This window comes from Pseudozyma flocculosa, assembly GCF_000417875.1.
Source record: "Pseudozyma flocculosa PF-1 unplaced genomic scaffold scaffold00013, whole genome shotgun sequence".
In the NCBI taxonomy this organism is placed as follows: domain Eukaryota; kingdom Fungi; phylum Basidiomycota; class Ustilaginomycetes; order Ustilaginales; family Ustilaginaceae; genus Pseudozyma; species Pseudozyma flocculosa.
Window position 1 is genome coordinate 165035 of NW_006920881.1, and position 23321 is coordinate 188355.

The 23321-nt window shown below is 66.9% G+C and overlaps 6 protein-coding genes across 6 annotated transcripts; 3 read left to right on the top strand and 3 right to left on the bottom strand.

Annotated features, from left to right (window-relative positions):
- Positions 1-618: 618 nt before the first annotated feature.
- PFL1_04063 (uncharacterized protein) lies at positions 619-2014 on the bottom strand (the record flags this gene model as incomplete). The annotated part of the gene is made up of 2 exons (XM_007881587.1): positions 619-1440; positions 1586-2014. 2 exons carry the CDS (start codon positions 2012-2014, stop codon positions 619-621), a joined length of 1251 nt encoding a protein of 416 aa, XP_007879778.1.
- A 1705-nt stretch (positions 2015-3719) lies between these two features.
- PFL1_04064 (uncharacterized protein) lies at positions 3720-5489 on the top strand (the record flags this gene model as incomplete). Its single annotated transcript, XM_007881588.1, has 2 exons — positions 3720-4122; positions 4258-5489. 2 exons carry the CDS (start codon positions 3720-3722, stop codon positions 5487-5489), a joined length of 1635 nt encoding a protein of 544 aa, XP_007879779.1.
- Positions 5490-6368: 879 nt separating this feature from the next.
- PFL1_04065 (uncharacterized protein) lies at positions 6369-9797 on the bottom strand (the record flags this gene model as incomplete). Its single annotated transcript, XM_007881589.1, has 1 exon — positions 6369-9797. The coding sequence occupies one exon, from the start codon at positions 9795-9797 to the stop codon at positions 6369-6371; it is 3429 nt and encodes a 1142-aa protein (XP_007879780.1).
- Positions 9798-13403: 3606 nt separating this feature from the next.
- Positions 13404-16413, top strand: PFL1_04066 (uncharacterized protein; the record flags this gene model as incomplete). Its single annotated transcript, XM_007881590.1, has 3 exons — positions 13404-13907; positions 14047-14335; positions 14462-16413. The coding sequence occupies 3 exons, from the start codon at positions 13404-13406 to the stop codon at positions 16411-16413; spliced, it is 2745 nt and encodes a 914-aa protein (XP_007879781.1).
- Positions 16414-16898: 485 nt separating this feature from the next.
- PFL1_04067 (uncharacterized protein) lies at positions 16899-17489 on the bottom strand (the record flags this gene model as incomplete). The annotated part of the gene is made up of 2 exons (XM_007881591.1): positions 16899-16967; positions 17130-17489. The coding sequence occupies 2 exons, from the start codon at positions 17487-17489 to the stop codon at positions 16899-16901; spliced, it is 429 nt and encodes a 142-aa protein (XP_007879782.1).
- A 4023-nt stretch (positions 17490-21512) lies between these two features.
- Positions 21513-23270, top strand: PFL1_04068 (uncharacterized protein; the record flags this gene model as incomplete). The annotated part of the gene is made up of 1 exon (XM_007881592.1): positions 21513-23270. One exon carries the CDS (start codon positions 21513-21515, stop codon positions 23268-23270), a length of 1758 nt encoding a protein of 585 aa, XP_007879783.1.
- Between the last annotated feature and the right edge of the window lie 51 nt (positions 23271-23321).

Below are 23321 nucleotides of genomic sequence, written 5' to 3' on the forward strand. Positions count from 1 at the left end.
CGATCGGGGGTCCGGAGCGGAGCGGAGGAGAAAGGTTCCTGCCCCGCTCCGCTCCGCCCCGGGCCATCCTGACCCCATCCTGTTCTCCGTGTCGCATGTCGCTGGATTCGCCAGGTTCCCCTATCCCTTCCCTATCCCGATCACTCGATTGTCACCTCTCCCGTTTCACTAGCATGCAAGCATCGCCCCCCTCCCTGTCCCGTCGCTATGGAGCAGCATTCGCCCTCGAATCGGGTCCAGCACTCGCCTCTCTGGCGAACGACCTCTCGCACCTCGGATCTTGTCGACTGGGTGTACGACTTCGTTGTCGTCGTCTCGAAAAGACCGCCTAGTGGCCGTGGTCGTGGTCGTGGCAGTAAGCGTGGCGGTGGTGGTGGTGTCCAGCACCACAATACCGCCACACCCCACACAGACACGAACACGAAATGGGGACAACGTCGAATTCGACGAGCGGCGAGACACCCAATGCCCCATCAGGATGTCGACATGGCACGGGCCACGTTCTGCGCCTCTTGCATGCGCTGCTCGGCGAGGGTAGCCTGCTCGACGAGGTCCTCAATCTCGCTCCGCCGCAGCGCATTGCGCCGCTCAAACCCGCCAAGAAGCAGACGCACACTCTCAATCGAAGCTAGCACCACGGCCGGGTCGAAATCGGGTTCGTCGATCGGCCCCACCACCACCCGCCGCCGCCGCCGCCGCCGCCGTAGCTCGGTGTGCGCCCGGCCTGCCCGCGTTCGATGCAGCGGGATCGAGGCCTCCCGCCGTCGCCGCTGCCGCTTCGGCCTCCTCGGCCGCGGCTTCCTCGGCGGCATCGAAAAAGTCGGCCGGACCCAGGGACACGTCGAAGCCCGCTTTGGCGGGACTGGCGAGCGGCGAGTGCATCCGTGCGACGGTGGGGATCACGACGTCGTCGTTGTTGGTCGCCGCTGGCGGCCTGGCGCCGGCGCCACTCCCGCTCCCGCTGCCGCTCCCGGCGTGCTTGTGCTTGAGCGGCGTCCGGGACGATGACGGATCCGGGGGTGCAAACGGGTTGCCGCCCTGCTGCTGCAGCGCCTGGCTGCCGAGGCGCGCCGCAAAGGCCGGCGGCCTCGACTTGGCCAGCGGGCTGGCGCTGGCGTTGTCAAAGACGCGGGCGATGGCGGATGCGCCGCCAAACGGGTCCTTGACGTCCTTTTCCGGGCTGCGCGACGGCAGCCCGCCATGGGGCACCGCGGGCAGCGACGAGACGCCCACGCCGGCCGCCACGACGCCCTGCCAGTCGTCGTCGCCGTAGGTGTGGGCGAGAAAGTCGGACATGATCTTGAGCCGGCGCCGCAGGTTCTCGACCTCGAGCGTCTTGTCCTCGTTGTCGCGCTGCAGGCCCTTGAGGATCATCTCCTGGCTGAGGAATTCGCGCTCCACCTTGATGGCCGACAGCCTCGTCAGTCCCTTGTCGGACCGCTGTTGCCGTGCAGGGACGACGGTGCCGGGGGCCGCAGGGGGCAGGAAGAGGTTCGCGCCAAGCCAGGCCAAGCCGGTGCGTCAGTGCTGCGGTCGCGCGCGCTCGTGGGGATCGATGCGGGCGTGCGCATCCGCGACTGCTCACCTCTCGTGCGGCCTTGGCCTTATCCCTCTCGTTTGCCAGCTCGCGCTCGAGCTCCCTGTTGCGCTTGTCGAGGTCGAGGATGCGTTCGTTTTGCATCTGGACGGTGTCGAGGAGCTGTCCGACCTCTTTCCACACGGCCTCGTCCTCGTCCTCGTCCTCACCGTCTTTGTCGTGTTCCGTCTTGTCTGCATCGCCCTTGCCACGGTGCTCGGCCTCGGCCTCGATCACGGGTGGATCCCGTTGGAGCTGAGACGAGATACGACGGCCTGTTTTGGAGGACGAGGCGGCGGCGGCGGCGGTGGCCGGTGCGGTGAAGGCTGAGGGCAGCGGCGGCGGCGGTGCCTCGCCAGGAGGTAGGACCGAGCTGCGTCGATGGATGCGCCTGAGGAGCGCCTTTGTCGGCGTCACGGGACCCGTCGACTTGTCCATGGCGGGTCGTCGGCTGCTGCAGTGACTGCTGGAAGAGAAGGCCGGGAAGGTGGGTCTGATCCGCAAAAGAAGTGGTGGTAGTGATGAAGGTGGGAGCAGACAGATCAACAAGCTTACAAGGCCTGGCAACGCGTAACTCTCCGGGGCGAGGTGGGTCCGTCGTGGACCCTAGGTGTTGCTTTGGCCCGTGCGTCCTGGGCCACCTGGCCTGCCTTAGCTTGCACTTTGAGCTCCCTATTGCACCAGGCTACGTTGAGAGGCATGCAGTCCCTGTTGGATCCGGTTGCCGAGCACGTTGGGAGCTATGTACAAGACGGGCCGGCCGAACTGGCCATGGCTGCGGTGCAAGGTGCAGCAATGGCCACGAGCAGTGGGCTGTGGGCCACCAACCTCGACGGCATCGGGCCGACGCGCCTCGCTGGAAGCCATCGGGTCTGCCGCCGCGGATCAACCGGCGAGGGTCGTCATGCGCGCTTCTTTGCGGGGTCGCTGGGTCCCTACCGTACCTCTCTCTATCGCCTTGCAGCGTCCGAGGCACGTTGCGAGACCAGAAGAAAGCGTCTGCTGGATGCGGCAAAAGCGTGTATGCCGCCACCAAGCGCTGGCCGCAGAGACGGATCCTGGTACCGCCAGCTTTCGTTGAGCCAGAGCAGCGGCGCCCGCAAAGGTATGCATTGGAAACAGGCCGAGGTGGGCCCGCGCTGCGCGCGCTGCGGTGTGTTGGCAGCGCACCTCACGCACGCACCCACGCACCCACGCACGCACGCACCTCACACAGTTAGATACATACGCGTACGTACGTGGCATGAAAGCATGGTGGCGGAACGCGACATCCGACGTGCTGGCTGCCCGGCCTGCTGGGCTGGGGCGCGCCAGAAGGGCCGCGGCGGGCATGGCCATGGTTGGCCGATCCGTTTGCGAAAAATTGGTTGGTGCAGATGCAGGTGGAAGCAGACGCAGAAGCAGCAGCAGCAGCAGAGGCCGGTACAGGCTGGCACTGCCTGCCTTGCCTGCCTGCCCGCTGGGTTGGCCGCCCGCCTTTGGTCAAGGCGCTGCCTCTGCCGTTGCGCCCTTTTGTTCTTCTCCTTCTCCTCCACCCGACCCGCTGCGCTTTCGCCTCCTCACCCACCCACCGCCATCACCACCGCCCGCGCCACCACCACCACCAGTGCCATCGCCATCACCACCACCACCACCACCTTTGCCACCACTACCGCCTCCGCCTTCTTCATTCATCGCAGAGCGACCCAGCCCGGCGCCCTCCTTACCTCCTCTGCGCCAATCGACCTCGCTGGCTCTCCACCTTGGATCTTCGTCGCCATCTTCGACCAGCCCTTGCGTCTGAGCACCGCTGCAGCCACCCTTCCGCTTTCTTGGCACCGCAGTGCGCCCTCATCGCTGGCGCCTCTCGTCTCCCGCCTCCCTCTTGGCAACCATTCTTGCCCCGTCTCCTGCCATCCCGTCGCAGCTCATCTCTTCGCGTCGCCGCCTGCATACACCTGGAATAGACCTGCACTCCATCGTCCGCGCCCTCTTACGGATCCTCGCCACCCTCCCCCCATCCACAGGCCATACACAGGCCATACACAGGCCATACACCGGCGGTCTCGGACTCTTCCAGCCTATCCGATAGACACCTTGGCATCCCTGCAACACCACCACCGACACCCTCGCTCAGCACGCTCCGCTCTTCGACGATGCAACAATGACGGCCGACAGCGTGCACCACCCGCCAAGCTCGAGCTTCGCCCCATCGTCGTCCTCGCAAGCCTCCGTGTCCTCGGCCTCGTCGTCGACCTCTGCTGCTTCCTCGCCTTCTGCCTCGGCAGCCGCCGAACCGCACGCACTCACAACTGCCACCGCCGTCGGCGCCTCCTCGTCGTCCAGTATGGCAGCCGCAGCCGCCGCCGCGGCAGCAGCAGCATCACCCACCCCCTCAGCGTCGACCTCGCGCCCGCCGTCCAGACCACCATCTCGGCGAAGCATTAAAGGTAGCCACAGCCGCACGGTCAGCGCAGCCTCGCGGGCAGGCCCGCCCCCTAAACATCGCAAGGTGCTGCCTTATCTCTTTGACGATGCCGAGCTCGACGACGTCGTGGTGCTGGTCGGTGAGTAAGACAATGACCACCGGGCCGCTCCGTGTTCTCAATCGTGCTCGCTTGCTGATTGTCGTCTCATCCGTCTGCCTCTGGCCTCGCTTGTGTCTCGTCTTCTTCCTTGGAACGCAAACGCCGCGCCTCCAGCCGATATGCTCACCAAGCTCACGCAGCACAACGACAGCCTGCCGCTCCACCCGGCCTCGCTCACCCGCTTCCACTCGCGCGCCACGCCCAACATCTCGCTCCCCGCCTACCTCCGCCGCATCGCAAAGTACACGTCGGTCGAAAAGTGCTGCATGCTCATCCTCCTCGTCTACATTGACCGCGTCTGCGAGCGCATGGCCGGCTTCACCATTTGCGGCCTCACCGTCCACCGCTTCGTCTGCGCTGCCGTCCTCTGCGCCAGCAAGGCCCTCTGCGACGCCTTCAACACAAACGAGCACTACTCGCGCGTTGGCGGCATCACCCTCGCAGAGATGAACCTGCTCGAAAAGGAGTTTCTCAACATCATCGACTGGCGCCTCACCTGCAGCGGCGACCTCCTCCAGCACTACTACGCAAGCCTCGTGCGCTCCCACGACGACTTTGTCCTCGATCTGCCGCCTTCCAACGTCGATGTGGACAGCGTAAGCGGCACAGCGGCCATGTCGCTGCAGGCGCAGGACGTCGTCGGTGGTGACGAATACGACGACGACGGCAACGAAGAAGCAAGAGGGGTCGCAGAGCCTTCTTCTGAGCTCGAGCCTCAAGGCTACAGCAGCTACCGGCACGACGGACAGCTGTCTTCTACTGCGGCCAACCCCGCTCATCCACTGGCACCAACACCGCCACCTCCACCAGACCCACGCGCCCCGCTTTCGCCTTCGTCCGTACCGGCATCGTCGTCGGTGGCCACGGCAAGACCAGGTTACTCTCCAGGGCTTCGCGGCGGCAGCCGAGGCAACTCTTCGCATCCGCTTCGGCCGGGCCACGCCCCAGCATCGCAGTCGCCCTCATTCTCTGGGCTCGCAGCATCGCCATCCACCCTCGCACGCTACCAGGTGTCTGCAACGGCGGCCGCGGCGGCATCGACAGCAGCGTCAGCAACGTCAACGTCGTCAGCGTCTGCATCGAATGCTGGAGCCTCGCCCACGCCGTTGCCTCCGACGCCTCCGCCCACGAAGCGGAAATCTTTTGAACGCGCCGCGGACCGCGTCGGCAAGTCGCCTCGGATCGGCCCGGCGGCGGCGGCCTTTGCCTCTTCCCCATCCAGGAAGGCGATGGCAGCGCCATCCGCGCCGACAAACGGCTGGCAGTACGCGATGTCGTACGGCGGCAGTGCTCCGCCCCCATCATCGACATCGGCCAACGGCGAAGGCATCTTGTTCCACCCGTGAGGCATGGCGGTTCATCGACTGCGACCCTCGCCTCAGCCCGATCTGGCGTGCAGCCGCCACCGCGCCCGACACGCCGACGACGGCCTTTATGACGTTGATCTTCAAGCGAATCCTGTATCATACCAACCTGACTGCTCCACGTCTTGCCCCGCCCTCTTGACGCCGTCCCTCGCCGCGTCGATTCCGCCTTGCCGGCCGGCCCAGCGCGCGGGTGGGCGACACCACGACGATATCCTTGCACCTTATTCCTTGCCCTCACTGCCTCGTCTCACTGCCTCGTCGCCCGTTCGGCCCGCTCGGCCACAGAGCGAGGTGGCATGGAACGATGTCTGGCCTTCACCTCGCCCGAGCGCATCGATGCACGAGGTGCTAGATGGCCAGCCAGACACGGATGGATCTCGAAACGCCCTGACGCACGACGCGCGACACACGACGCACAGCGGGCTAGAAGGTAAGGAGCGTTTGAGATCGGGCGGGGGAAGTAGAACCGAGAGCAAAGCGGTACAGGGAGCACTGAGCGAGGCAAAAGGAGCGAAGCAGGCAAAGGGAGCCGGGGGGCTAGAGCACAAAGAGAGCGCGCGCAAGAGAGAGGGAGAGAGAGGGAAAGGCCGGGGAAGCGGCATACCCGGTTCCAACGTCACGTCCACCATCCACCTTCCCTTCGACCGAGGGGAAATTCCGAATCCGGTAACACGCCACATCAACCGCGATCACGGCGCGACACGACGGGCACAGGGCGGAGCGACGAAGCGTACCCCGCCGTGCCTCGGAACAGGTCGGCAGCCACGACCGCGGAGGGTATACATCGACGACGTCGTGTGTCACGACGTCCCATCCTGCTGCGACGGCGGCAGCGACGACGACGACGACGACTGCCGCTCACCGTCGCTTGCCAAAGAGCTTGCCAAAGATGCCGCCGCTCTTCTTTTCGCCTCGGCCCGAAGCGGCGAGCTCCTCTTCAAAGTCGACGGCCGTCTTGCCCCTCCAGTCCCTGGGCCGGCGCGGGTCGGCTCCGTTGGGCGGCGCGGCGCTCTTCTTGCGCCGGCCCATGAAGCTGCGCCGCGTCGACGAGGCCGTCGACCTCGTGTCCCAGTCGTACCCCTCCTCTTCGGGCGCCAGGCCTGGACCGTGGTGCGAACGCAGCGTGGCCGTGCGCCGAGAGTCGAGCGAGCCCCGCGCCGAAGACGGCGACGGCGGGAAGAGGTTGCGGCTGCGCGAGGCGCCTGCACCCACGCCAGCCACGCCGCTGCTGGCCCCTCGACGCTCCCGGCCCGTGGCCGACGACATCATGGAGCGGCGGTCGTCGAAATCGTCGCCGTCGTCGGCGTACAGCGGTCGTCGGCCTCCGCTACCCTCATGAAGGTCCGGCTGGCTGGCGGCGAAGCGGCGTCGGTCCATCGAGCCTCGGGAACTGCCAAGGGCGTCTCGGAAGCGCCCCGACGATGGAGGTGCAAGGCGACTGCGGGTGCCGCCGGCCACCTGCTCGCGTTCCGCCTGGCGAGCGAGGTAATCGTCGCGCTCCAGCTCGGCGCGCGAAGGCGGCGTGCGGGTCGAAAGGCGGCCGTCGTCGTCGTCAAAGTCGGCCGCGTCTTCGTCCTCCTCCTCGTAGACCGACAGAGCGCTGCCGCCGAGACGAGAGCCGTTGGCGTCCCTGCCCTTGGCCGTGGGCCGAACCCGAGCGGCCGAGGCGAGCACGCTGCTGGCCTGGCTGAGGCGGTGGTCGTCGGACATCGAGGAGCGGTCCTTGCCTCCGACATCGAGGCTGGCGCGTCCCGAGGAAGGCATGGGATGGCGCCGGCTCTCGATGTCGATGCTTCGCCGCGAGCGGATGCGGCTGGCGACGCGGTGCTCGGCCATCGACCTCGTCTCGTCGTAGTAGAAGTCGTCGTCGTCCTCGCGCAGCGTCATGCGGTCGGCGGCGACCTTACGGGCGGTCGCCGGGCTGCGGGCGTGGTCTCCGACAAAGTCGTCGTCGTCGCCCAGGACCGAGGCGGACCCGACACCGTGGTCGACGGTGGCGCCCAGCAGGCCGCCCTCGCTCTTGGCCACGGCGCGCGCCATCCGGTCGGCCGGATTGTGCGTGCGGTCGATGAGGTAGAGGTGCGCGCTGCCGATGCGCTTCTGCTCGACGAGCGCAAACTCGTACCGGATGTCGGCCAGCTCGCGCAGCAGGTCCTCGTCGACCAGCTTGCGGCTCGTGGCACCGGCCGCAGTCGACTTGCCACCGCCGCGGCGCTTGGATCCGGGCCGGCGGCGGTCGTCGTCGCGGTCGTCGTCGGCGGTACGGCGCCCGCCTCCGCCTCCGCGCTGGCTACCGCGCTTTCGGGACGAGGACCTGCGATCGTCGTAATCGGAATAGTCGTCATCGTCGTCCGAGTAGTCGTCGTGACGGCGGCGGCGGCGCCTGCCTCCCTCACTTCCGCCTCCACGGCGAGAGCCTCGGTCGCTGGCGTAGCCTCCGCCACCAGGCCTGCGCGACTGGCGCCGGTCTCCATAGGGGTCGTCGGCGAGCCAGTCGTCGCGCGGGCGATCGCGATCGCGGTCGTCCCTGCGGCCCTTCTCGCGGTGACGGCGGCGCCGCTGCTCGTCCTCGTAGCGAGCGCCCCGACCGCCTTCGCTGGCATAGCCGCCGTCGCGGCGGTCTCCCCTGTGCCTGCGCTGGTTCCGCCTGCGTCCGCCGCGGTCGTCGTCGCTGTAGCTGGTGTAGTCGTCGTCGTCGGAGCGGTAGTCGTCGTCGTCGCGGTGGCGGCGGCGGCTCCACTGCTCGGGCTCCTCTTCACCCGGCCAGCCCTGGGCGTCCCAGGTCGGGATCCAGGTGGCCCAGGCCTTGGCGACGTAGGCGCTGTCGATGCAGATGTGGGCGCAAGCGCGGCCGCGGTAGAGGTCAAACACCGTCTTGAGCGCTGCGACTGCGGCTCGGAGCTCGGCGCGGCGCGAGAGCGACACGGGAGTGGGCGCCTTGGGGTTGGGAATGTGGCGCGGGATGCGATCCTCGTCTGGCAGCACGACGGCCATGTTCTTGGGGTGGCCCGCGCCAAAGTAGAGCGAGATGCCGCCCGAGACGTGCGGGTGGATGACGGAGCCCGTGTCGAGGGCGGTTGCGCCGACAAAGACCGCGATCGGGTAGCCGTTGCAGCCGTGGTCGCCCATGTTGCGACCGCCAAACTGGCGCAGCACGCTGCGCATCGCGTCCGTCAGCGGAGGCTCGATGTGCTTGCGGATCTTTGTACCGGGGAACACGTGGCTCTCCGGGTCGAGGACCTTGTCGGTCGGGGAGGCCAGGCCTTCGCCGTCGCCGGCGACGCCGCTGCGGATCGAGGCGGCACCCCGGCCTGCGCCTCGGGCGGTGGTCCGGGTCGCGATGCTGGCCGTGTCGCTGCGGTCCTTTTTGCGCGGCGAGCGTTGGTGGGGCGAGAGGAGCGAGCGGTTGGGGCTCATGGGACCGTCGCGCATCGAGAAACGGTCAGAGCCCGGCGACGATGGCGCGTAGCCGGACAGCATCGAGCCGCGCACCGAGGCACGCTGGCCCCCGAGCGGCAGCGGAGGCGCCAGCCTGCTGAGCCTCGAGTCGGAACGGTCGCCGCCGCCGTCGGTGAAGGAGCGGGAGCGGCTCTTGCGGCGGTCGGGAAAGGGCGGCTCGAGGTTTTGGGAGCTGATGCGGGAGCTCGACTTGCTCGGGCGCAGCGTCGAGGAGCGGCGGTCGCGGTCCCTGCCGTCGTCGTAGTCGTAGTCGCCCACCTCGGAGCGCTCATAGGGCAGCGTCAGGTGACTGGCCTTGGAGAAGCGGCGGCTCTCCCTGGCCGGTGCGTTCGACTTGCGCGGAGTGGGCGAGGGCGACAGGAAGCGTCGGTCGTCCCTGCTGTAGCGCGGGCTCGCCATGGCCTCGGCCAGAGCCGGTGCCGGTGCGAGCTTCGACTGCTGCTTCTTGGAGGCGATGCGCTGCGGCTGCGGTGTGGGCTCCTCGAGGGTCGAGAGCGTGGTGGCATCGTCTTGCGATGTCGGAGGCGAGCGGTGGAGCGACTCGCCCGAATCCCTGCGGGCTGCGAATCGGGGCTCCGGGCTGTCCGAGACGCTTGAAGAGTCGTCGTCGTCATCGTCGTCGTCGTCGTCGTCCCGAAGCCCGTCGGTGACGGAGTCGGCGGTGAAGCTGCTGCGCGGCTCTGCCGGATCGCTGACGGACGCGCCGGCGGCCGTGATGAACGAGGTGCGCGAGGAACGGCGGCTGAGGGCGGATTCGGACCGGCCTGTGAAGCTGCGCGCCGCAGACTTGGAGCGCGGCCTCGGCGGTCGCCCGTCTGGCCTGGCCATGGCAGGCAAGCAAAAAAAAACTGGGTTAAGGCGACGATTGTCCGCGAAACGAGCCGGAGCAGCGGCGATGCTTGAGGCGTCGGGTCAGGGGCGTTGGAAATGGGCTTGTGCGTGGGGCGACGCCGAGCGCGGCGGGCTGGCCGCGAGAGGACGGGCAAGTCTTGGCGTGCGGATGTCCCGACAGCAGCAGCGGGAGCAAGCAGAGCCGCAAAGGTGTGCGACGAGGCGCGATCCGAAGAGCAGAGAGCCCGGTGGACTACAAAGGAGCGTGGTCGTGGACGGGTCGTGGACGACAAGGGCCGAGCGTCTCAGACAGGCGGCCGGACGATGTCGAAGAAGGGGATCGGGACGACAAGGGCGGTGGTGATGCGGTGATGGTGGCAGTGAAGATGGCGACGGGGGACGGCGGCAGCGGCTGTTGATCAGGAGCCGTGGTGAAGGGAAGGGGGAGCAGGGCATCAGGCCAAGAGCAGAAGGGAAGCCCCCGGGTCAAAGGGTTCGAGGAGAGACGAGACAGAGATCAACAGCCAGCTGCCGGCAACACCCTCGCCTTGCTGCCAGCCTCTGGCCTGCCTCCCTGCCTCCCTGCCTCGACGGCCGCCGAGCTCGGAGCGCCAGGCTAGATCGACTGCTCTGCGTTTAGACGAGGCGAGGCGAGGTGCCAGGCTAGGCTAGGCTAGGCCAGTCCAGTCCAGGCCAGGCCCCAGCGCGGAAAACAAAGCGGCCGGGCTCGAGTCTGGCGAGGCCCAATTTGGAAACCACAAAGAGCGGCAAAGTGCGGGGTGCCAGCGTAGGCCAGCTGGCCCAGAGGCAACGCCCGCCTGCCTTGATCTGCCGCTGCTCTTGCTTCTTGCTTTGCAGGATCGCCTGCAGGCCGGGGGCGTTGGTGCCCCCTCCCGGCCAGCCCGCTTCATTTTTCCAGCCAGCCGGCAAAGCCAGCCAGCCAACCAGCTGAGTCTTCTTGCCTGCCTGCCCGAGGCCCTCAGCCAAACGAGACCGTACCCGTCGGGCAGGCAGGCAAAAACCAAGCAAGCAAGCAAAGCCAGCCTGCCTGCAGCTTGATCTGTCCGCTGAAAGGGCGCCGAGCAGGCAGGGCAGCCGCAGTCGGCGCACAGCGACCAACAGAGCAGCTTCCTCTCCTGTCTCGTCCCGACTCGATCTGCTCCGCGGCGGTCGGCGGTCGGTGCCTTGCGTGCCCGCGTTTCGGAGTGGCCGAATACAAACCAGGCAAGGCGATCCTTCTCGGATTTCAGATGCGTTTGAAGTCGAAGACGAAGATGGATTAGGGGAGCAGGGGGGCAGGCAGGGGAGGGCAGGCCAGCAGGCAGCGAGCGACGCGGAGGCGGGCAGGCAGAAGAGCGCGCGCTACAGGTAGCTGTTGTCCCCTGCCTGGGACGAGCGATCAGCTGCCGCCGTCCTGTGAGCCTATCTTGCGGCGCAGATCGCCTGCCTGCTCGCCTATGGGTCCCCCCTGCCTCTCTGCCTCGCGAAAAAGGTCAGCCAGCTTTCCGTCCATATCGCCAGGCCATGTCATTCTGCCCAATGCCCGCCCAAGTGGCGGCGGTGAGATAGAGCTCATCGCCCGGTTCGTGGTACGCTCCGGGGGGCCGGTCGAAAAGCAGATCACGATGGTCTGCAAGAGGGCCTTCGAGGCGCAGGCGAGGCAGCAGACAAAAAGCCAGCGGCGCGGGCGCTGTACGGAGGCGGGCGGGCCGCCGGGCAGGGCAGGGCAGGACCAGGCGGGGCCAGGAGGCAACGCGGCGGAACGGGCAGCAAGAGGGCCTGTGTGTCTCTCGGGTGGCCGCCCATCCCAGCCCCGCTCGGGCAGGCTGCTGCGCGGGGAAGGGCGGAGTGCTTGGCCTGGCCTGGCCTGGCCTTGACCGAAGGGCGGGTTGCCCAGGCCACGCGACAGCGTCTCGTCGTCTTCGACCACCACGCACGGCTGCTCCTCAACACCAGCAGCGCCTGCCACGGCCCGCCATCCTTTTGCGCGACTCCTCGAGCGGGCGTCGATACCAGCTCGGCCTCACCAGCGGAGCCGCAATCGACGTCAATCGTCTGTCCATCAGCGATCGCCGCCCGACCGCCGTCTGCTACCGGTAGCCGCACGACCGTCGACTGGAGCGCCTTAACCCTGGCTCTGCGCTACGAGTCTGGCTCGATCGACGACGCTCGAGCCCCAGGCTTGCAAGCTCGATGGACGGCTCTGGATCATAACGTTACGTTGCCGATTGTCCTGCAGCGCCATGACCTCGTCGGCCCTTTGTACTGTACATCCCCGCCCCGTGTCGACTTGGGATGCGATTCTTACCTGCCGCTTGCTGCGCTCCCCATCTCTGCCATCGACCTCGTCATTGCGCCGGGCCTGCCGCGTTGGACGGGGGCCCATTCGCCGTAGACTCGGGGGTTGATGTCGCCGCAGCAGCCTCGAGAGACTAGTTCAATCCGCCCCTGCAGTTGGGGCGACGACGCTGCGCGTGCTGCCGTGCCGATGCCGGCCCGGCGTTCTCCACTTCCCCTACTCTCGCGCCTCCAGAGCCGCTACGAGCTGCGCCTGGAGGTTGGTGTGCTGTCCGAGTCCTCTTCTCCAACGCGGAGCGGCGGCCGTGTGGGGAGATGGGAATTAAGAATCTGTGTGGCGGGCTAGCCTGCTGTTGGAGGGGGCGCCTGGCCACCGCTGAGGCTGTGGGGTGCACCCTGGGCCGACCAGCTGAGCCCGATGAGCTGATTACCGATCGCGAGGCTGCTCTCCGATCTCCCCGATCTGATCTCTGAATTTTGACCTTTCGAGGTTCCCTCACACGACCAGCGAGCCGCGAGCCGCGAGCAGGCCAGGCCCGGCCCACCAAGGTGGAGCAAGCCAAGGAGCGCCCCTCGCTCGCTCGCACCCGGTCGCCTGCCCCTCTGCCGGCGGGCGCTTAGCTTGGATTTTTGCCATCTTGAATTTTTGATTTTTCCCCCAGGGGGGGCTCGCACCCCGGGCCAACAGCGAGCCAGCCCAGCCCAGCCAGCGCCTCGAGACGAGCGCCTGGCCTGCCTGCTGGCCTGGCTGAGCGGGCAGCGGCCAGGGCCTGGTGGCCCAAGGGCCCTCGCCGCGGCTGTGGCCCACCGGCTGGCTGCCATACTCTTCTTCTGACCGTCACCACCATCAGCCCTCTCGCCTGGTCACTCGCCGCGCCCTCGCCCCGCTTCCTTTCATCACGTCACCGACGGGGCTTGCTCTCGCCGCCGCACGGTATATTGGCATCTCGGTCTCAGCAGCGCCATCGATCGCCCCTCTGTCGGAAGGCATCATTGCGATCTTGGCCGTGACCCACGCCTCCTCGGTCCCCGTCTGTCCAGTAGGAAGTCCATCTTCGCCGCCGGACTCGACCTCTTCGCTCGCAACTTCAACCTCGAACGAATACCCGCAGTCATCTCCTCTTGGCCTTGCAAGCACTCCGTCTCCCTGAGCGGCGCTCGTCAGCGTCCGGAGGCCCCGCTCAAGCCCCGCCACTTCAAGGTCAGGCTTTCCGTCCTCGTTGTGGCTGAACCTTGAACCTGCCCGCCTGCACTGCGACAGCGAGGTCCGATTCTCCCGCGATACCGCCACTCTCGCACGAAGAGATGGTCACGGCCGTCCCAATACAGCACTCGCGACCACCGCAACCTCCTCTGCCGTCCACAAAGCTGGCGGCCAACCCCGTCAAGGCGATGCGCTTCGCTTCCGTCACCCTCCCTGCCGCCGCTGTCGTCCGCCGCACCTCGTCAAAGCGCTCCATCGACGATGCAGCCAACGCCTCGCTCGGCAACGACGCCACCTACTCGCCAGCAAAGCGTCGCAGCCCGCCCTCTGACGACGAATCCGACGACAGCGACAGCCCTACCGCCAGCGACGCTAGCAGCCAAGACGACGACGACGACGGAGACGACGACGAGGGCGGCAAGCAGGCCTCGTCTTCGCCACTGCCATCCTCTCAGCAGCGCAGGCCCATCCGCTCCGCATTGTCCAGCCGCAGCAGAGCGCCCTCGGGCTCCCTCGCCGCAATGACCGCCCTCTCCCCAGCAGGCGACTACCGGCAGGGAATGTACCTCTCGTTCGTCAGCAACGCCCTCCAGGAAAAGTCGCAGGTGAGTCGCCGCCCGCCGCTCGACTTGCCCACCTCGATGCCGCAGGGGACGCGTTCTGCCTCGATACGCATCGACGCTGACGTTGTTTGCCACCGCTCGTGCCACCGTTGCCCGACTACGCCACCCTACGCTTCCGCAGGGTAATCTCGGCCCCTACAACGAGCTCGCGGCCCAGTTCAACATCTCTGCGCCTGCGCTCCGCGCCTCACCGGCTCAGCTCAAGTCGTGGATGGCGGCGCTTTCGCACGTCGTCTCGGCCCTCGACCGCACCCACTCGCAGCTCGTCGAAAACATTCTCCAGCTGCCGTGGTATCTCGTCGAGGATCACTTTGCCCACCTGTGGATCAAGTTTGTCTGCAGCCTCGTCAGCGCCCGCGGCGAATGGCTCAACAGTGTCCTCTCGCAGGCCGTCCAAGGGTTGGAGTACAGTGAGTCGGCGCGATCCCACGGGGCGGCCAGTCGTTCTTCTGACTGGCCGGCCGGCCGGCTAAGGCATCGAAATGCCTTGTGCTGACGCTTTGCCACTGTCCTTCGCCCTCGCGCCGCCCTGCCAGTGTCCAACGCGAAGGCGCGCAGCCTGCTCGGCCTGCCCGTCACCGAGGTACCCGAGATCGACCGGCGGCAGCTCTACGATCGCTTCCACCTGCTCATCCGCTCGCTCATGGCGCTGATCCCTACGCTGCCCTCGTCGCTGCTGCCGCTGCTCGCGCGCCGCTTCCCGCCCAAGGCGGCGCGCCGCTCCGAGCAGCTCGTCTACGTCCGCAACATGCTCCGCGTCGCCACCTACTGCGCCGAGCTGTCCGAGAGCATACTCAACACCGTCATCGACCGCGCCATCCAGCTCGACGTCGAGATCCAGGTGGAGCTCGATGACCTCGAGGAGGATGTATTGGGCCAGGACCTCGCCGACCCCTTTGACAATGCCATCGACGACGATGACGGCGACGAGAGCGATGACGGCAGCGATGCCGGCGACAACCTCCAGGACCTGATGGACGACGACGACGAGTCGGCCGACGAGGACGAGCTCGAGGAGCGCGACATCCTGGATCCCGAGGACCAGCAGGCGCTCGAGCGGATCCGCACGCTGGTGGCCACCCTCGACAGCATCATGACGGCCGTGCTCGAGCACCTCACCCGCCTCAACCGCGGCTTCCAGGCGGCCATCGACGGCGGCGGCGCTACGGGCAAGGCGGGTGCCGTGGTCATGAGCGCGGCCGACGGCGAGGCCAACCGCCGCCACCTCTTCCACACGCTGCTCGGCATCTTCACGCGGGCGATGCTGCCCACCTTCAAGTGCCGCCATGTCCAGTTTCTGCTCTTCTGGTTCAACTCGCTCGACGCCGAGTATTCCGACCTGTTTCTCGGCGTGCTGCTCAGCAAGAGCCTCTACGGCGGCATCCACCACCAGCAGCCTTCGTCGGGCGGCGGTGGCAACGAGGTCGAGGAGCCCGACATCCTCCGTTCGGCTGCGGCCAGCTACGTTGCGAGTTTCGTCAGCCGCGCCTCGTACGTTGACGGCCCCACTAGCCGCATCGTCGTGCTCAACCTTTGCGCATTCCTCGACGCCCACCTCGAGGCGAGCCAGCAGCTCGACACCGAGATTGGCGCCGCGCCGCCGGGCAGTCGAGTCCACTCGGTGTTTTACGCCGTCGCTCAGGCCGTCTTCTACATCTTCTGCTTCCGCTGGCGCGACCTCAAGCTGACGCCCGGCGAGGGCGAGGGGGAGGGCGAGGATGACGAGGGCGACGCGGATGCCGACGAGCTGGCCGGCGGGCTCCACGGTAGCATCGGCGCGCTATCGCAGGCGTCGGTGGCGGGGACGTGGTGCGACGGCCTCAGCGTGGTGCAGCGTGCCATCACGTCGCCCCTCAACCCGCTCAAGTTTTGCTCGGCCAACGTGGTCAAGCAGTTTGCGCGCATCGCCCAGCACACCGGCTTCCTCTACTGCTACTCGATCATCGAGTCCAACAACCGCATGGGCAGGGTCGCCACCCGCAACAGCCGACAGCCTTCGCGCACGACGTCGCTCAACACCCTCGGCGGCCTCGGCTCGGGCGGCGCCGGTCCAGGAGGCGACTCGAGCCGCGAAGGCAGCGACGTTGGCACCCCGCGCCCCTCGGACGCCGGCTCGCAGCAGCACAAGCAGCTGCCGGATCCGATCCAGACGAGCTCCAACCTCGACGTCTTCTTCCCCTTTGACCCTTACAAGCTGCAGACTTCGGCCAGCTTCGTCGACCCGCTCTACCGCGAATGGGCCGATGTGGCGCCCGAAGAGGATGGCGACAGCGACGACGACGACGACGACGACGACGATGATGGCGAAGACGACGACAACGAGGGCGAGGGCAACGGCTCGGGGCAGGAGGGTGGCGTCGATATCCCTGGCGCCGTCCACGCCTCGCAGCATCGCGGGCCCGAAGGTGGCGACGACGACGACGAAGGGTCGGCCGCCTCGTTTGTATCGCAGGTCGAGGCCATGAGCATCAGCCCGTACCGCGGCTAACTCGGGCGAGCATCGCCTTGACCGCCTCCCCCAGGTCCTCCTGCTTGCACATTCTCCTCCAGCATCGCACGCCGCCCTCATGCATTCTCAGGATCCTCGTCCCTCTCCGCCTCGCCTCGCTTCTCAACTTACCCTTCATTGCCCGCCTTCTTCACTCTGCATAGGTTCCTCTCCCTTGGCCACCCTACCATTTCCATCCTCGTTTCGACGGCATTCCTGCAATGTACCATAACAGCACTACCGCCACACAGCCTCGCTGTCGGGATCCTCATGAGCATCTTTAAGCCGGCCCCCGGCCATCAACGGCCGCATCTGGAAGCCTGTAATGTTGCTGCTTGCCATGGGCAGATCAGACGGCTGGCCGAACGACGGACGGTGCAAGGCTGTCTGTCTGGCTGGCGTTGCATCGGGGCCAGGCGACCGTCTGGGGGGCGGCATCGAGGTGCGTCTGGCCGCTGGGCACGCTGCTGCTGCCGCTGCCGTTGCTACTGGTGCTTTGCGAGGAACTCGGCCACCTTGCGCTCGGGTAGCAGACCGACGAAGCCGTCGACGACCTACCGGACCGACAGACGCGGGTAGGAGGGGTAGGTAAGGAGCGGGGAGGTAGGTGCGATCAGTCTCGGTCGTCCAGAGCGTCCAGACGCTCCGGCACCACGCGGCAGTCATGGCCCGCCATCGTTACTCGCTCGCATCGGCGACGACGCCGACGCACTCACCTTTCCCTCCTTCATGAGGAGCACGGTGGGCATAGCCGAGACCTTGAACTGCTGCGCGAGCTGCTGGTGCTCGTCGACATCGATCTTGATGAGATCGACGGGCTTGTCGTCGCCTTCGGTGAGCTTGGTGAGGGTGGGCGAGAGGAGCTTGCAGGGCTGGCACCAGGTGGCGTAGAAGTCGACGAGGAGCGGTCGACCATGCTCTGCCGCGTCGGCGGCGGGCGAGAGCCGCGCCGTGATGGTCGAGAGGTCGGTCGAGGGGTAGATTTTGGATGTGCGCGGCGTCCAAGAGAACGAGCGGGTGTGCGCTTGCTGTCGCATCGTCTGGAAGCCGGTGCGGAGGGTTCGGGGAAGCGACATGGTCGATGTATCTGTGTGTGAGTGGCGAGGTGGTTTGGTGGTGGTGTCGGGTGGTGGGCGGTGGGTGGTGGCAAGTGGAGGAGAAGAAGCTCGTTCGGCCTGGCCTGGCCCCGGCCCCAGCGTCGCAAAGGCCGAGCCCAAGCCGCCCGAACTCGGTTCCGACGTTTTCGTCGAAATCTCGGCAGACGGGAATGAGGCGTCCGGCCTCGCTGCGCGTTGCGAGCCTGGCCCTCGGACGCCCGGCTCGAACCAGACCAGGCGGCGGCTGCTGCTGTCAGGGTCGACGCAGGGTCCCGCCGGCCAACAGCCGAACGCACGCGTACGACAGGTAGCTCCTCACCGCCGACCTCGACCGCTCCCCGGACGACAGCCCCTCTCTTCACCCATCCCTTCTCGCACCTCGTCACACCCCGACCCCGTCATACCGTTGTGAACGGAGCGTGCGAGCAAGATGCGGTCTGCACGCTCCACGGACGCCGATATGGGCTCCGGGGCGCGCACGGTGCCGAGGAGCGGGACGGAGCCCTGGCGGTGAGTGCTGGGTCGGGTCGGATCCGCTTCACTCGGACCGTCCCTCCCTCTCTTCGCGTCCCTACCTGCCTGCCTGCTGGTCAACGAGTAGGCTGAGGCAGGGTGGGCCTTGGAGGGGATGAGCTACGACCTGAGACATCTCGGCTTCGGCCATGCCCGCCTGCTGGCCGTCGGCGGAGCTGAGCCTGCCGCCGCTCGTCGATCTGCGCTGGCCCGAGCCCCGACCTGGCCGTGTCCAGCTCAGCTCGACCGAGGGTAGTCATGTATCAAAGGAGCCTCTCGACAGCCTGGATCCTCTCGACCTCGCCCCGCCGCTCTCGCCGGGTCGGTCCGACGCCGGCGGTCGATCCGATCGCCCCGAGCCGCAGTCTGCCCTCGCTCTGCCTCCTGCGCGGTGCGGGTCTGGTCGATCTCGTCAGTCGTCGAGGGCCCCGCACCGTCATGCTACCGACTTTTTGTCTTTCTTTTACGACTTGTTTTCCCGTCAAGTCGCAAGGTCAGCGCTCCCGCAGGTGTTTCCGCCAGGTCGCCCATTGGCAAACGTGGCCACGGATCTCGACCCTTTCACCCGCTCTCGCCTCTCCGTCGATCGACGACCGCGACTTTTGGCGCTTCGCCGTTTACCTCGCAGTCCATTTCGCAGCATGCCTTCATTCCTGCCGCTCAGCATCTCCGTTCCAGCGCGCTACGGTCTCGTCGGAGCCTCGTCGAGAGAAGGGGCCAACACATCGAACGGTGAAGTCGATGCAGACGTGACTAGGCCCATGTCGGCGACGATGACGTCCAGCTCCGAGCGCACACGGATCGGTAAGCCATGCACCGCTGGAAGAAGCTGTTGGCTCGCTCGCTGCTCCTGCCGGCCTAACCTAGCCTGACTCTGACTTCGCCGGCACGAAGCAAGGGGTCGGTTTGCCATTGCGATCCTTTGACTCCGCTGCTCTCCCGCTGGCTGTCCAACTCGCCTGGCAAGAGGACGACGGAGGCAGCATGCAGGTGCGCTGGCTCTGGCTTTGGCTCTGGCTCTGGCTCGCTCATCGCGCCTGTCCTGCTCGTCGCCGGAGGGTCCTGGTTTCCCCTTGCACGCGCTCGACTCGGCACTCGCCTCGAGGCGATCAGCTGTCACGCACGCTGCGCTGCCACGGTAGGTACAGTACGCCCTCGCCCCGGCGCTAGCGTCGATGCACGCCAGACCTGGGGCTGTTGACGTCGTCTTCGATTGTCGCCGGTACATACGCGCAAGAGACAGAGCGAGGGCGAGTGGGAGTTCGTTCGGCCGGCTGCGCCTCGGAGGCGGACCCTACCGAATTCAGGTCGAGCCCGACGCGACCCGACGCAGGCTGCGCGCCGCACGGTACGGTGCTGCCGGGCGCAGGCAGGGATGGCGCGGGGCCAGCGTGCGTCGTTCGGCTACGCCGTCTGACCTGGTCTGGCCTGGCGGGGCGGGGCAGCATGCAGGGACCCCCCTCCGTTTGTTCGGCGTCGCAGGCAGGCTCGCTGCTCGTACCGGCTTGCTTGAGGTGCCCGCTACCAGCTGGCTGAGCCTGCCAGCCGCTCTTCTAGGCCGCACCGAGGATTCAGCACCTCGGGCGTGCGCAAAGAAGCTCCGCAGCTGCCGCTGCCGTTGCGGCCGAGGTTGGGCTCTGTATTCGCCAGCCCCTCGCGGAATACAGTCGCGGCCAGCCCAGTCTAGCCCAAACGTGGGGTGGGCGGCGGAATTGGATGCGGGCGGGGACCCTCGGACTCGGCCTGCCTGCATCGAGCGGCAGCGGCAGCGGGCGCCAGCTGGCAGACCAATCCGCAACGTAACGCGCACATCAACAAACACGTACGTACATACACTACTGCCTGCCTGGCCTCCGGCGTACCAAGAGGCCAGCACGAAGCGTAACGTACCGCCGAACTTGGCGAGCGCTTCTAAACCATCATGCACGGTGAGACGACGACGACGACGACGACGACGGAGCGAAGCTTTCCTGGCGGCCCTTGCCAGAAACGAGAGAGGAGATGGCCAGGCGATTGCGACAGGCGTGCGTATGCCCCGCGCGAGCCCGCTTCCCAAAGGGGGCGCGTGCCTTTAGGCCAGGACCGGGGCGCTGCCTGGACGCGAGGCCATGTCCATTCCTGCTAGCCTAGCCTGGCCCTCGCCCGCCTCGGGCCCTCGCCTCGCCTCGACGCACCCGACCTACCGGGGTCAATCCAGCTGTCGGGGCCCATGGCACGACGTAGGCTATCTGTCGATGCCATTTTGTGATTGCAGCCGCATCAGCCCGGCGGGTGCCCAGCAGGATGCCTTGGCTTGGATCGCCCAGGGAGACAGGCAGGCAGCATCGCACCGTACCGCGCAGCACCTCGACTCGACGGTATGTGCTCTCATCGTAGGCCGGGACCACCAGCAGCCCGGCGGCTGTGGGCTGGAGGGTTGCGGCGGGCGAGGCCCTGGCAGGGCAGGGTACAGCGAGATTCTTGTCTCCGGCATCAAAACGGCAGGCAGCAGGCAGAGTCTGCAGGTCAGTCGGCGAGCTGGCTCGGCGAGGCCTGCCTGCCTGCCTGCCTGCCTGCCTGCCTGCCTGCCTGCCTGCCTGACTGCCTGACTGCTTTGCCATGCCCTGCCATGCCCTGCCAGGCTAAGACTGGATTGGGCCTGCCTCCTCTTCCTACCTCCGTCCTCTCCTCCCTCCTTGTCCCTCTCCGCGGGCCCCCTTGCTGCTGCTACCTACCAGGGGCCGTCTCCTTGTCTTCTCCACCATCTACGGCCGTCCACCATCCTGCCTCTTGTCTCTCATCAAACCCCGGCTTCGTTTATTACCCTCAGTCCTTGGCACGCCCACCCCTTTTCCGCCTCTCTCGCTCCCTCCCCGCACTTGCCCTTCCCACCACTACTCTGGCTCCTCCAACTTCCCCTTTCCAACATCTCGAACCGATCCTTCCTTCAATACTACGCTCGCAGTCTCGTCCCTCTGCATCATCGTCGCCGCAGCACCGTCAGTTGCAGCAGCGCCACCCTATCGCCATCACCATCACCACCGAAGCCCCTCCAGCTCCAACGCCAGGAGCCATCTGCGAACCAGCTAGAGTCTCGTCGAGTCCCACCGCACGGCCCAGCATACTGTAGCATCGCCCGGATACCCCCCTCAGCCTTGACCTCGACCGCATTCGTTCGCTGCCCTTCGACTCGATCATCTCGCCCTCGTCCATCTTCGCTCCCTCAGACTGCCGGCCATTTTCCACTTCGCTCTCTGAACCGCTTTCCACTTGTGTTGCCACAAAAGCCACCTCTGACCGAAGCCGCCGCGACTAACAGCAAACCTCTCGACCTCGTCTGCCAATCAGTCAGAGCAAGGCAGAAGCAACGCCACCGTGTCGAAAAGCATACTGCTCCAGCCTCGTCCGCCACCGCCTTGTCCATCGGCCCACCAGACGCCCCATCGGATCGTCGTAGATCACGCCGCGCTCCCCTCAAACAGCCCACAAGCCGAGCATAAGCCGTCCAGCATGTCGTTCTCCTCGGCCGCATCCTTTGCCACATTTGGTGCCCCGAGCAGCCCGGCCACTTCGTCGCTCTGGGAGCGTCGCCGGGCTAGCAAGCAGGGAGCCACCCTCGTGGAGCACGCCCCGCTCGCCTCGGTGCATGCATCGAGCTGCTCGATCCCAGCGCCGCGCTCGGCATCCACCCTCGGCGCCATCGGCTCGCGCCGCACCAGCGCCGAGACGCCGCGTTCCGAAGTCGACATCAACGTCCTCTCGCTTGTCCTCGAGATGCCTCTCTTGCAGCTCGACCGCGCCTCGAACGGTCCCCTCTCGTGCCCGCCTACGACGACCACCTTTCGCCAAGCCGCTTCCTCGGCATCGCCGCTACCACCTTCGCCCCTCTCTCGCACCACGATGGCGGCTTCCGGCGGCGAAGAGCAGCCAATCATGCGGCCCTTTGACAGCGCCGAGGCGCTGCATCATCTCCAGGGCACCGACCGCACCTTGGCCTGCGAGATCAACACGGCCCGAACCGCAGTGACCTCGGCCCTGTCGATCTTCTCCTGCCTCGACGATGGCGACGACGAGAACGAGGCTGACGACGATGAAGGCCATCTTCGCGCTGTAGGCCAGCATTGCCACGCTGCCGACGCTCGGCGGTTGCCCGGTCTGCCAAGCCGGCTGATCCTTCCTGGCCGCCATGACCAAAATGCCTGCGCTGGCAGCCCGCCGAGCCCGACGAGCCCCCTCTCTCCCGCCGACTCGACCTTTGGCACCGACTCGGAGGCGGCCGGTGCTATTGGTGCCGACGGCAAGAAGAAGGGCCGCGCCAGGATGAGCCAGGAGAAGCGCAAGAGGCTTGCCCGCCGGCGGGAACGCGAGGCGCTGGTGCGCGCCAGCATGGGTGGCGGCCTCGATTCGCTGCCCTACTCTCCCACGTCGCCCTCGACGCCGACGTCGATGCTTCCGTCCGACTTTGCCGCCTACGGCTTGTCCTCGGCGGCGCCTGCCACCATCGGCGGCGTTGCCATGAGCGGGGGCGATGGATGGGGTCGCAGGTCGCTGGATTCGCTCGCGAGCCGGCCGGCGTCGGACTGCTGGGCCGCGTACACCCCGTCGCCCGTAAGCAGCGCCGCCAAGTCCATCCGCCACCACCAACAACAGCAGCCGCAGGTGCAGCAGCATCAGCACTTCCACCAGCATCAGCAGCAATACCCGCAGTACCCGGCGCCCACTCGCTCGAGGCCGTTGTCGCTCGTGCGCACCTCGTCGGCATCGTCTGCGGCGGTGTCGTCGTCGTGGGACGTGTTCCAACCCGCCTCTCCCTCCTCGCCTTCGCCCCTCGGCGGCGGCTGGTCGGGCTACGTCGACCTCCCTTCGCCGTCGCATTCGGGCTTCGCTGCGAGCTATGCGCACCAAGCATCGTCGTCGTCGCCCTCTTCATCGGCGTCTTCGGCGTGCAGCTCTGCGTTGACGACGCCGCAGACGTCTCCGACCAAGTACGATGGGCCGACGGTCGTGGCACCCGCTTCGGCGTCGTCGGAGCTCGACGTCATGTATGGCTGGGCGCAGGCGCAGACGCGGCTCGACACGTACGCCAAGAGCAGCAACGCCACGCTGCGCCCGCCTCGGCTGGTCGTAGAGCCTCCGAGCCCGCAGCGCGGTGGCCTCAAGGATGATTGCGACGCGTCCTGGACGAGGGCCAGCGGGCGCGGCGTCTTTGACTGTAACAACAGCAGCGGCTTCAGCAGTGGCGGCGTGCCCAACCGACTGGTTTTGTAGGGTCCCCACGTTGCGTCTTTCTCCGTCACTCCCTCCCTCCCTCTCTCTCTC